The following is a 13,137-nucleotide window of genomic DNA, read 5'->3' on the forward strand; positions in this document are numbered from 1 at the left end:
GTGTCCCGAGCACCTGCTGAACCGTGATGACACACTGATCAATTTGAGCTCCATTTGACTGTGGAAGGTTCCAAAGCTTCTGCACATAGCTCTGACTTCAGCCACTGACACGCCAGCCCCACCACCAGCTTCGGTGCTAAAGATCCAGCTATCATTACCGCCATCAGCAGCACCTCACTACTACGAGGTTTGGGGGGGCTGGAAACCAGGACTTGAGTCAGACCTCCGAGGACATCACCTATAGACAGACCAGCAATTCTCAACAATTTTCGCCTCTAAGGGGACCTTGCAATGCCCTGAGACATTGTTGGCTCACAACGTTTGGACTGCTGGCGGCATCCCTGGGTAGAGGCCAGGGATACTGTTAACAACCAAACAGCACAGAACAGCCCCCCAACAAGGAATCACATGTTGCAAAATGCCAATAGTACGGAGGGTGAGAGACCTGTCTATGGAAGGCTTATGGCCGTCCATGGACCTGGCTGTGGTCCTCGCCCTGCAATGTCACATTATGCCTCCGTTCCTAGACAGGAAGAATTCTCATCCGTGATCTTATGGCAACTCCCATTAGTCACACTTCCTGGCCTCCACAGCTTGTATTAAAAAGCGCAGAAGATGAAAAGTACTCTGTGGCCACCCTCAAGAAGGAAAACACACAGGGGCGCCTGGGTGGCTCAGTCAGTTAAGCGTCTGACTTCGGCTCAGGTCATGATCTTGGGTGCTGGGATCGAGCCCCGCATCGGGCTCCTGCTCAGCGGGGAGTCTGTTTCTCCCTGTCCCTCTGCCCCTCTTCCCCAGTCGTGCTCTCTCTCTCTCTGTCTCTGTCTTAAATAAATAAATTGGAAAAAAAAAGAAAAAGAAGAAGGAAAATATCCAGAAACAACTGATACGCGGAGCAAAGGGTGCAGTGGGGACTGAGGTCAGGCTCCCGCCTGGGGCAGGGAGGTAGGGACTAGGCTAGAACCTGGAGCTATAAAGGCGGAAGGAGCGCTCAGGGCTTCGCTCCACTGCAACAGCCCAACTTGGAGCGGCTCCTCCTCCGTGGGCGGTTGGGAGCCGGCATCATGAAGTGGATGGCGGTGGCCTTGGTCAGCCTCCAGCTCTTGGAGGCGGCAGTCGTCAAGTGAGTCTGGGGCCTGGCGTCTGGAGCAGGAGCCTGGGGAAGGGGACTGGAGCCCTGGGGGGGGGGGTAGCCTGGTCAGGGGCCGCCCCACCGGTCTCTGCTCTGGAGTTTCTGCTGGGGCGGGAAAGGCTCCCTGGGCAGGTGTAGGCTGGGGACTCAGAGGCAGGAGGAGCCACAGCCTTTGCCCTCGTGAAATGTCTGTAACCGAACCAAAGGACAGTTTGTCCGCCAGATGCCCTTCAAGCCAGTAAGAAAAACCAACCCCGAGCTTTTGCGGTGATGCAAGACAGGCTCATTCACTGGTATGGCGCTACCCAGGTGAACAGCTAATGCTCGAAAGTCCCCAGCGCCCTGTTGGCTTGCAAGTGAGGGTTTCTAAGGGGAAATAATGAGAGATGAGGGGCTTGAGGTCATGGGTTCTTCTGAAGGGCCAGGGATTGGGTCAACCTCAAGACCGAATGACTTGTCTTTCTGGTTTCTTTCTTTCTTTCTTTTTTCATTTTTAAAGAATTTATGTATTTGTCAGAGAGAGAGCGAACACAAGCAGGGGGAGTGGCAGACAGAGGCAGAAGGAGAGGCACACTCCCCGTGGAGCAGGGAGCCCGATGTGGGACTCGATCCCAGGACCCTGGGATCACAACTTGGGCTGAAGGCAGATGCTTCACCAGCTGAGCCACCCAGGCGTCCCTGGTCTGTCTGGTTTCATTAACTGTGATTGTGTGGCCCTTCCCCTCCCGGCCCTGGATCTGCAAAACATCCCAGCGATGTGTGTCAGGGATGCTATCTCTGTTAGCAGGGGCCACGCACCTTGCGATTGTGCAGACTAATTTGTTTCTTGCTCTCTTGGGCTTCATTTTCATTACCTTAAGCAAGTCGTCCTGGTGTGTTCTCAATAATCTTTAACTATGGCTACATGCCTTGCTGGGGACCTAATCTGCTGGCAGGGGCACTTCCAGGCAAAGGAAAGAACCCAGCCGCTTCCCCATATGATGAGGAAAGATGGTCCTGGGACAGAGTCGGGGTGACTGCTGTCCACACAGACCCTGAATGTCAGGTGTGCTTTCTTCCTGCAGAAAGGAACGGTGATTTCTGGATAGGCAGACATGGGCTAAAAATTCCCTTAAGGCCCATAATTTATTTAGCAGATGACACAGTCATCTAAGCAGAGACACCAGGAACGTAATGTGTCCATGCTGAGGTGTCAGGAGAAAGGGAGCGAGCAGGCATGGCTTCCAGGACATCGCGGGCCACCTCACCGGCCGTGAGGACGGACGGCTCCGCCGCAGAGTCCTAGAGTCCTCGTGGAGACCTGGTGTGATACGGAAGTCCTGTCGAGGCGGTGAGCCGGAGCAGTCTTCAGAGCTCAGTGTGAATGGGTTCAGTGGAGAACTGGGGGCGAAGGCGGGGTCCTGAGGGAATGGGGAATCAGGTGGGGAAAGAAAAGAAAGGAGTGGGACTTCTGGATCTGGAACGAGCCTGAGTGGCCCTCAGAGACCCCCGAGGCAATGGCAGCAAGCAGTTCTTGGAGGAGGAGAACGAAGGGAGACAGGGGCAGAAACCCAGACTCCATCAGAGAGATGGTTCCAATTCCAGAGCCGATCTGGGCTCCAGACCACCCAGGCCAACTTCCACCTGCCTGGTGTTGGGAGGAGAGCAGTGATCGGCCCCAGGTCAGACAATTAGGAGCAGGGGCAGACCCACGATCCTGCCTTCTGAGTCTCAGTCTAGTGCTGTCCCCTGTACCCATGCTGGGTCACATTCAGGTGGGGCCAGGTGCCTGAGGGCCACCATAGGAGAGGATCTGGGGTGAGCCCTGCCATCTCTGAAACCTTTCTTAAAATGCATATCTCCTGGGCCGCCTCGTTGGTTGACTCTGCAGACCATGTGACCCTTGATCTCGGGGTCCTGAGTTCAAGCCCTACATTGGATGTAGAGCTTACAAAAAGACAATGCACGTATCCTGCCAAGGCTAATGGCTAAAGTTCCCCCTTCCCCCTTCCAGGGAAGGAATTTATGGGATATCTGAGCCCAGAGGGCCGGGGCGGGAAGAGGACCCTTGAGACAGCATATGGGCATGTATGGGTGAGGGTATTTGTTTTCTGAATCTTGGAACAAGTCCTGAGATGAGCTTTGAAGGAAAGAAAAGGAGAGAGAGACAGAGGGACAGACCCAGGGAAAGAGACATGGAGACAGAGAGAAAGGGTTGAAGCTGGAGCCAGAGCAGGAGTGAGAGGGAGACACACACAGCCCCGCATGATAGGCACAGGGGACACAGGGGCTGGGTGCCTGAGGGATGCGGCTGGAGGTGGCGCGGCAAGGAGGGACGGAGGGACTGGGGCTGTCAGAGGTGCTGTAGGAAGGAGGGAGGGCCCTGCCCTGATGCCAGCCCTTCTGCAGAGTTCCCCTGAGGAAATTAGAGTCCATCCGTGAGACCATGAAGGACAAGGGCTTACTGGGGGAGTTCCTGAGGACCCACAAGAACGACCCTGCCCAGAAATACCACTTCAGCGATCTTGGCATGGTCTATGAACCGCTGGCCTACCTGGATGTGAGTCCTGACCCTCTGTGGGGGTTCCCTCTCCTTGGTGCCAGGGGCTGAGGCTGGGCCCTGGGGGTGCCAACTATCCTCTCTGTACCTTCCCACCCAGCCCTGGGGCCTGCTCCCTTCTCTCACACCCGCCAGCCCTGACTGAGTGTCTGTGTGTTCTGGGCAAGTATGGAAGATAGGCTTGGGCTTCTGCCTCTGGGGTAGGTTGTAGGGCAAGGGCTCTGTCCATGCAGGAGGCTGGGCCTGAGGGTCTCTGTATCCCTCCAGAGCTAACAGCCTGCCCCACGGTCCCCCAGAGTCTGTACCTTGGGGAAATCGGCATCGGGACCCCGCCACAGAACTTTCTGGTCCTTTTTGATACCGGCTCCTCCAGCCTGTGGGTGCCCTCGGTCCAGTGCCAGAGCCAGGCCTGTGGTAAGTGCAGGGCTCCCTAGGGAGAGTGGTTGGCAAGGGAGGGCCCTGACAGCCTCGGGGGAAAGGGCGAGCGAGGCAGGACTTGTGGGGCCTGGGTGCTTCAATCCTGAGAGTCAGGGACTTGGCCAGAGTCAAGGGGCATATGCAAGACAGAGGGAAGAGGCTGGCCCTGGACCTGGGTGGTCTCTGTGTCTTCCCTCTCACCAACACATGCTCCTTTACCTGTTCCAGCCCATCCCCTTCTGCTCCGTCCATCCCACTCCGCTCTGCTCCATTCTGTTCCCTGCAGACCACACCATTCCATCCCACCCAAGTCTACAACATTCTTTCCATTCCACTCCACTGCTTACTAAGTTCTCACTGCGTGTCTCCTAGACACAGGGGAGAACAATATAGGATCTGGTCCCTGTCTTGTAGTTGTATCTGGAGACAGGCCATGTTGCCCTCCTCAAGGCTGCCCTGGTCCCTGCCAGAGCCTTGGGGTTTGGGTCTTGACACTTCTTGTCCAAAGAGTCCCTCATTGGCCATGTCCCTAGATATCACAGGTCAGGTTCTTGATGGGGTGAGGGTGGAGGGAAGGCAGGGATCCCCTCCTACAGCTGACGAGTAATTTCTCAGGTGGGGATCTGCAAGGGGGTCAGGGAAACAAAGGATTCTAGGCAACCTACCTACCAAGGGTCATGGTCAAAGGACAACCCAAGATTTTGCAAGTCAGAAGGGGCTTTGAGGCCAAGCCTGGCCACCTCACATGGGCCTTCCATGCTGGGAACCCCCTCAGCTGGCCAACCGGAGACTGGTGTCCCAGGATGCTGAGGCTCCAGGATGGGGGCCAGGCTGGGGCTCAGGTGGGCAGCCCTCCGCTTACCAGCCTGCCTCCCCAAACCCTCCTTCCTGTCACAGACAGCCACTCCCGCTTCAACCCCAGCATGTCCTCGACTTACTCCAGCAACGGGCAGATCTTCTCTGTGCAGTATGGCAGCGGCAGCCTCAGTGGCATCTACGGCTATGATACTCTGAGGGTGAGCCAGGCTGCAGGTCACTCCGTGCCCCAGGATGTGGAGCTGTTCCCCGGGGCTCTGACCTGGCCTGGAAACCCCCAGACCTGAGTCTGACAGGAGATTAGCCAGAGACCCCGAGAATACGGAGAAGCACCTAGTGCTTCAAACCAGGCAATGGGAACACCAAGTGCCCCTTCATGCAGTCACCCAGCCCGCACTGAGCGCACCCCGATGAAGGGGATGACCTGGTCCTTTGGTTAAGAAGCTTAAAGTCAGGGGGGTGGGGCAGGGGGAAGAAGATGGAGGTGGGGGTGCTGCGGTAGCAGCCAGGGAAGGCCACTTGAGAGAAAACCTGACCCTTGCAAGACGTGTCAAGAAGGCAAGGGGCAGGGGTGAGGAAGGGATGAACAAGGGAGCCTCGAGGGTCTTTGTGGAGGAGGGTTATGGGGAGATGAGTGGAGTTATACGTGTCACCTTCCATCCCCTGTGTCCCTTTCAGGTCCAGAGCATCCAGGTCTCCAACCAGCAGTTTGGCCTCAGTGAGCATGAGCCGAGTCCCTATTTCGTCCAGCTGAAGTTTGATGGCATCATGGGCCTGGCCTACCCAGCACTGGCAGAGGGTAGGGGCACCACGGCCCTGCAGGGCTTGCTGAGGGCGGGCCTCCTCTCCAGCCCAGTCTTCAGTTTCTACCTTGGCCGGTAAGAAACCGCTTGGGGGAGTCTCCCCCCATCCTCCCCAGACCCCAGACATGTGAACTCAACGCTTTGGGGTTCGGAGGCCTCCCAGCAGGCATTTGGTTTCAGCTACCACTGTGTCTAGGACCTTCCTCCTGAGCTTCAGAACTGTCCCCCTGTCCACCCCCTTTCGCTCATCCCAGGGTCTGTCCCCAGCCCACTCAGACTTCTCTTCGCATTTCGTGGCCAGTTGGAATCTTTCCCTCTTCTGGGTGAACTTAGCTTTGAGTGCGGCTGCTCATTCTCAGTACCTCTGGGATTTACCTCCTGCCCAGAGCCACAGTTCGCTCATTGCCTTCTGGACACTTCTTTTGTGTACAATCTATTGCCTCATCTGCTTTGATGTATTGTTCTCTCCAGGTCCTGGAGTCGTCTGGTCAAGGTTCGTCATTTGCCCCTAATAAGGTGTTTTCCTCACCATAAACACAAGCGTTGCAGCCACTGAGTGTGGGTGGCCCGGGAGCCAGGAAGTGGGGGCGGGGTGAGTGGACTGGGAGGGACTTTCTTTCCTCTCCAGAGTTAGCCGGCCACCTTCTGGAGATAGTCAGCATCTGCTATCCCGCCTTAATCACCTGACTCTGACTATCGGCAATGTTACCCTGTTCCTAACGTTGCTGACATAGTGTCACCTCTGATTATAATTCGTTTTGAGTTCAGCCCTTAGGAGCTCTGCTCAATTCCACACTCAGGCTTGGCTGCCAGAGGAGGCTGAAAGGAGCAGGGATATCCATGCCTCCTCTCTGCCAAGTCCCCACCTCCCTCCAGTCCCAGCAGAAAAATGACCAATGGGGCTCAGGGTCAAGCTCCCAGTGACATACAACACTAGTAGCAAGAAGTGGAAGGGAGAGAGGAAGGGTGTGTGGGAGCCACACAACCAGCAGCTTCCCCAGAGGCCCTGCCTCTGGACCAGGGGCACTGGGAATTCTGAGGAGCCCAGCTTGGAGCTGCAGTGAGGAAGGGGGACACAACTCCTTCCCTCAGCAGGCCTAGTGTAAGGGGGAGACACAGCCCTGCCCTCAGGGAGCCTCAGTCTGAAGGGGGAGACACAGCCCTGCCCTCAGGGAGCCCCAGTCTGAGGGGAGACACAGCCTTGCCCTCAGGGAGCCCCAGTCTGAGGGGGGAGACACAGCCCTGCCCTCAGGGAGCCCCAGTCTGAGGGGAGACACAGCCCTGCCCTCAGGGAGCCCCAGTCTGAGGGGGAGACACAGCCCTGCCCTCAGGGAGCCCCAGTCTGAGGGGGGAGACACAGCCCTGCCCTCAGGGAGCCCCAGTCTGAGGGGAGACACAGCCCTGCCCTCAGGGAGACCCAGTCTGAGGCGGAGACACAGCCCTGCCCTCAGGGAGCCCCAGTCTGAGGGGAGACACAGCCCAGTCTGAGGGGGAGACACAGCCCTGCCCTCAGGGAGCCCCAGTCTGAGGGGAGACACAGCCTTGCCCTCAGGGAGCCCCAGTCTGAGGGGGGAGACACAGCCCTGCCCTCAGGGAGCCCCAGTCTGAGGGGAGACACAGCCCTGCCCTCAGGGAGCCCCAGTCTGAGGGGAGACACAGCCCAGTCTGAGGGGGAGACACAGCCCTGCCCTCAGGGAGCCCCAGTCTGAGGGGAGACACAGCCTTGCCCTCAGGGAGCCCCAGTCTGAGGGGGGAGACACAGCCCTGCCCTCAGGGAGCCCCAGTCTGAGGGGAGACACAGCCCTGCCCTCAGGGAGCCCCAGTCTGAGGGGAGACACAGCCCAGTCTGAGGGGGAGACACAGCCCTGCCCTCAGGGAGCCCCAGTCTGAGGGGAGACACAGCCCAGTCTGAGGGGGAGACACAGCCCTGCCCTCAGGGAGCCCCAGTCTGAGGGGAGACACAGCCCAGTCTGAGGGGGAGACACAGCCCTGCCCTCAGGGAGCCCCAGTCTGAGGGGAGACACAGCCCAGTCTGAGGGGGAGACACAGCCCTGCCCTCAGGGAGCCCCAGTCTGAGGGGAGACACAGCCTTGCCCTCAGGGAGCCCCAGTCTGAGGGGGGAGACACAGCCCTGCCCTCAGGGAGCCCCAGTCTGAGGGGAGACACAGCCCTGCCCTCAGGGAACCCCAGTCTGAGGGGAGACACAGCCCTGCCCTCAGGGAGCCCCAGTCTGAGGCGGAGACACAGCCCTGCCCTCAGGGAGCCCCAGTCTGAGGGGAGACACAGCCCTGCCCTCAGGGAGACCCAGTCTGAGGGGAGACACAGCCCTGCCTCAGGGAGCCTCAGTCTGAGGGGGGAGACACAGCCCTGCCCTCAGGGGGCTCAGTCTGAGGGGGGAGACACAGCCCTGCCCTCAGGGACCCTAATCTGAGTGGGAAACATAGCCATGCTCTTAGGGCCCCAAGCCTGCAGCCAGGGCAGGACCTCTATTTTTCTTTGAGGTTGAATTCTCAACAGGAAATCTTTTCTATAGCCATTCCCTGATTCACCCTTCCCTTTGCCTTCTGCAGAGATATGAGCTCTCAGAATGGATCAGTTCTCATATTCGGAGAAATAGACCACAGCCTGCACAGGGGACCGATCTACTGGGCCCCCGTCACCCAGGAACGCTACTGGCAGATTGGCATTGAGGAGTGAGTCTGACCTGGGGGCTTGAGGATGTCACAGGCTTCGAGGCATTTCATGTCACACACACACACACACACACACACACACACACACACACACACAGGGGTAGGTACTGCTAGGAGGTGGGGATAGGGGACCCCTGAAGCCTGCCCCCCAAAAGCCACAGCTATCCTCTGCTGGAGACTGAAGGCCCAGCTCAGCCTGGAGAAGTGGGTGAGGTGAGAACAATATAAATGGAGAAGGTCTGAAATCTCAAACATTATAAACCCTGTGATCCAACACTATGTGCTTACTAACTGGAAACTATGGTGTATTTGGGGGGATTAATGTGGTCATAGTACTTAAACCATTCAGTGACCCTGGCTTTCAGTGTTTCTAGAACCTTCCTTGAAACTTTAAAGAACTACGTTCCATGGCCATTTAGGTGTCCCTGAATAGACTCTGAATGATGTGAGGCAGGGGGATGGCTGGAATAACCTCTGCAGAGTTCTTACCTTCCTGAGGTACACCATGATTCTGTGGCTGTGGCTGTCCTTTGGTGGTGGGGAACACTCACTTCCTAGATGCCCTGAGCCGGAGGTGCTGAGGGCATTCATCTCCTCACCATTCAGGTTCCTCATTGGCGGCCATGCCATGGGCTGGTGCTCCCAGGGCTGCCAGGCCATTGTGGACACAGGCACATCTCTGCTCACTGTACCCCAGCAGTACCTGAGTGCCCTTCTGCAGGCTACAGGGGCCGAGGCGGACCGGTACGGACAGGTGTGTCTGGTGGAGGCATCCCCTTCTTTTGGAGAGGCCCACCGGGAGGCATTTATGATTCTTCTGGGAGTAGCCCCACTCTTGGCCTCCATACTGCTAGCTGCTCCCAAAGCCCTGGAGGTGGGGGCCCTGGGAGGACTGGGGCTGGGGGCCTGGAGGCTGATTTAGGGGGGCCGGAGGCTTGTGCTGAGGGGGTAAAGGGTGGTTACTACTGGGCAGAATTCCCTTGGAGCTTCAGCGCCTCCAAGGAAACGGGTTAAACACTTTCCAGGCTTTGGATGAGATCGAACTAACTAGAGTGTGGGGCCAAGCAGGGCAGCTCAGGACCAAGGGCGTTGAGGAGAGGGGCTTGGCAGGTCCTCTCAGGGGCTCGGTGAGGCACCTGGGCCCTGTTCCTCTCTGCAGTTTCTCGTGGACTGTAACAACATCCAGAACCTGCCCACCTTGACCTTCCTCATCGGTCGCGTGCCCTTCTCCCTGCCCTACCACTCCTACGTCTTCACAGTGAGTCTGCAGGGACGTGATGGGTGTGAGGAGGGGCTGGGAGCCGGACACGCTGGGTCTCCTGACCACGTACCATCCCCCAACTCCTTGTGAGCACTGCTCTATTTTCTGCACTCCCTGATTCCAAACTCCTACTCTGGCACGAGGCTATGAAACAGAAGAGTGTCGTCTATTATTACTTAGTGCGGAGAGACACCGGGGTGTTTGTTGAGCACTTACTAGGGTCAGCGCTGTGGGAAGCACCTTGCCTCCCACCCTAGCCCACTGAGCTGTCAGACCGTCCAAGGAGGGAGATGCTAATTTCTATTTTACAAGTGAAAACTTGGAGGTCCAGAGAGGTTAAGAAACAGACACAAGGCTACACAGCTAGTTGGGGTAAAGCTAAATTTGGAAGCCAAGTTGGTCTGGCCTCAAAGCTTTGCCAGCAGGCTGACCTACTCCAAATCAGGAGCAGAAGGGAGGCGGGTGGGAACTTGGGGAGAGGAGACCGCGGTGGTCACTGCAGTCTGCATTTACCCATTGCAGAAATCCCTCCTACTCTGGGGCTCAGTTGGCCTGTGAGCCCTCAAGAGCGGCAAGTCTGGGTCCCTCATTTCTGCATCGAGCTCCTGGCCTGGGGCTCAGGGCTGAACAGCGCCCGGTCCCCATGTGAGCCAATGAATGAGCGCCACCCTTCTGTGTCGTGCAGGGAAATGGCATTTGCACCATTGGGGTCCAGGCCACCTACCTGCCCTCCAGCAGTGGCCAACCCCTGTGGATCCTCGGAGGCATCTTCCTCAGGTCCTACTATTCCATTTTCGACATTGGCAACAACAGGGTGGGCTTCGCCACGGCCGCCTAGACTCAGCGCCTGCACGCCTGGCTTCATTCTTCCTCTCCACCCCCCACCCTGCAGGTGCTTCTTTTCTGGATTCAGCCTTCTTTCTCTGGCTCCTGGGCTTTCTGTCGTAATAAATAGTTCTTCTCCATGTTGGCCAGCGTGTTGTTTTTCGAGGCAGTTGTGGCCCATAAGGCTGCTCCTGGTCACAGGGAATGGGAGGGGAGGGTGGGAGTCAGGGGCAGATGTGCCTCTGCTGGACCGTGTTCTCCCTCAGGGGCTAGGAGGTTTGTGGGGGCGGGGAGGGGTGTCACTCAGGCATAAGGTAGGGCCTGGGGAGGGGCCCTGTACCCCTCAGAGCTTGGAGACTCTCCACAGCTTCTCTCTGCTAGTGGTAGTGACATTGAGGCAGGCACTCCTTTGTGATGGGCCAAGGGGCCCTACTGCCACAACCCGAAATGCTCTGCCGACCTAATGGACCGAATGACCAGCAGAATCACCCCAGGCAAGTCCATTAGCACTGTGTCCATCCTCCCACACCTAGGCCTTCATCTCCTCACCTATGATCAAGTTTGCACTAGGAGCTTCTGAGAAATGCTAGATGCCTGGTACCCTTGTGACAGTCATGGGTCCCTCCAGGAGGGGGGTGATGCTCCCAGAACCTATTTCCAGGAGGCCTTCAGAAGGCCTGGGCTGAATGAAGCTGATCATATTTTCACCTAGAGCCCTCTGCCCCATGGGGGAGAAAGCTAGGACTGACGGGGCTTGAGGAGGGGTATTATTGGAAAACCATAATGGGAGAGTGGTAGGCTCCTTGTACACATTTCTGTCACCCTGTCCTTCACTAGTCTGACCCCCAACCTTGCTCCTTATGTTCAGGGGCAGGGGTGAAATACAAGGTCCAAGTTTGGCATTCCATTCCAAAACACGAGGGAAACTGAGGTTTGCCACGTAGTAGTTTCTTTTTTTTTTTTTAAAGAATTTTTTAAAAAGATTTATTTATTTATTTACTTGAGAGAGAGAGATAGACAGCCAGCGAGAGAGGGAACACAAGCAGGGGGAGTGGGAGAGGAAGAAGCAGGCTCCCAGCGGAGCGGGGAGCCCGATGCGGGGCTCGATTCCAGGACTCTGGGATCATGCCCTGAGCCGGAAGGCAGATGCTTAACGACTGAGCCACCCAGGCGCCCCTGCCGCATAGTAGTTTCTATAGCAACAGCGCACCATCTGGGACCCTACATCTTTCCTAGACTCCCAGAAAGATAACGTGCTGCAGGCCTCCCCTTGGGGTCAGAGAGACCACAGGGTATATCATAGTGAGCTGTAGTTTGTAACATCTTGAAGAAGAAGAAGGAAGAGAGGAGGAGGAGGAGGAGAGGAGGAGGAGGAGAGGAGGAGAGGAGGAGGAGGAGAGGGAGAGGAGGAGAGGAGGAGGAGGAGAGGAGGAGAGGAGGAGAGGAGGAGGAGGGGAGGAGGGGAGGAGGGGAGGAGGGGAGGAGGGGAGGAGAGGAGGAGGGGAGGAGAGGAAGAGGAGGGGAGGAGGGAAGGAGGGGAGGAGGAGGAGGAGAGGGGAGGAGGAGGAGGAGAGGAGGGGAGGAGGAGGAGGGGAGGAGGGGAGGAGGGGAGGAGGAGGAGGAGAGGAGGAGGAAAAAAAGCGTTCAGAAGGGACAGAAACGAAGTGGAACATAAGTTCTAAGTCAAAAGCCACGTCCATGTACATAGGCCAGGGCCCACAGAGTGGGACTACAAATCCCGGCGTTCCTGGCGGGGCCGACGGGAGGGACTACATTTCCCCGCGGGCGCCGCGGTGGGCCCGCGAGGGGCGGGGCAGGGCGGGGCGGACCGCGGGGGCGTGTGCTGCCCTCTGCCGGGCGCGGCGGGAAGTGGGTGCGGATTGACAGCGGGAGCCCCAGCGCCGGGCGCGGGGCTCGGTGACAGCGGAGGCGGCGGCTGCGGGCTGGACCTAGGGAGCCGCGGCGGCGGCGGCGGCGCCGACGGCAGCTGGAAGGGCGGACGGGGCGGGCCTCCCCAGTGGCGCGGAGCAGGAGGAGTCCGGGAGGGGGCGGCAGGCGCAGCTCGCGGGCCGGACACCTGAACTTGGGACAAGTTGCCAGAGCCGCGGGGGACGGGCGGCGGACGGATTGACCTTCAGAGCTAGGTGAGCGGGACCTGGGGGCAAGGGGTGCGCAGAGGGCCCGGAACCCCGGACCCAGGCTCCCCCGCCCCCATTGTGGGAGCGGGAGACAGGTGGGTGGATGGGGGTGCCGGCTGAAGAGGGGAGAGGGAGTATGTGTGCCGTGCCGCCACCCGCTCCGCTGTCCGTCTAGTCCGGGACGTTCGGCACATGGCCGGAGCGGCGCTGCCTGCGGAGCGCGGGAGCCCCTCCGGCCCCTCACTGCAGGCCCGGGCCGGGGGCGGCTTCTCTGCGACCTTATGTAACCAGGCGGGAGGGGCCGGGGCGGGCATGGGCCTTCCCGGCTCGGGAGCCGGGAGTCGAAGGGGCGGGAGGCGTGGGAGTGAACTTGCAACAACTTTGAGGGACGTGTGGGCCTTGCGCCTACTCCTTCTCCACCGGAGGCGGCTGGGGCGGGTGGTACGGGGGAGGGCGCCGGAGGCCCGGGAGGTGTGCGGGGGCCGAGTCCGGCCCGGCCAGGCCCAACCTGGA

At 58.6% G+C, this 13,137-nt stretch overlaps 2 protein-coding genes across 3 annotated transcripts in view; both read left to right on the plus strand.

Moving 5' to 3' along the window:
• Positions 1-1,064: 1,064 nt before the first annotated feature.
• PGC (progastricsin) lies at positions 1,065-10,636 on the plus strand. Its single transcript, XM_045777049.2, has 9 exons — positions 1,065-1,123; positions 3,521-3,671; positions 3,968-4,085; positions 4,986-5,104; positions 5,583-5,782; positions 8,278-8,400; positions 9,007-9,154; positions 9,560-9,658; positions 10,347-10,636. The coding sequence occupies exons 1-9, from the start codon at positions 1,065-1,067 to the stop codon at positions 10,497-10,499; spliced, it is 1,170 nt and encodes a 389-aa protein (XP_045633005.2). The 3' UTR covers positions 10,500-10,636.
• A 1,705-nt stretch (positions 10,637-12,341) lies between these two features.
• TFEB (transcription factor EB) overlaps positions 12,342-13,137 on the plus strand; it is a 54,387-nt gene continuing 53,591 nt past the window's right edge. The window contains exon 1 of one of the 2 annotated variants that reach the window (XM_087857134.1): positions 12,342-12,630. The gene's annotated coding sequence lies outside the window, so the exon portion shown is untranslated. The remainder of the gene's footprint in view (positions 12,631-13,137) is intronic. The other variant, XM_045776998.2, reaches the window with a different exon arrangement.

The sequence above is a fragment of the Ursus americanus genome, chromosome 29 (assembly GCF_024610735.1).
Source record: "Ursus americanus isolate L20-20 chromosome 29, mUrsAme1.1.p, whole genome shotgun sequence".
Taxonomy (NCBI): Eukaryota; Metazoa; Chordata; class Mammalia; order Carnivora; family Ursidae; genus Ursus; species Ursus americanus.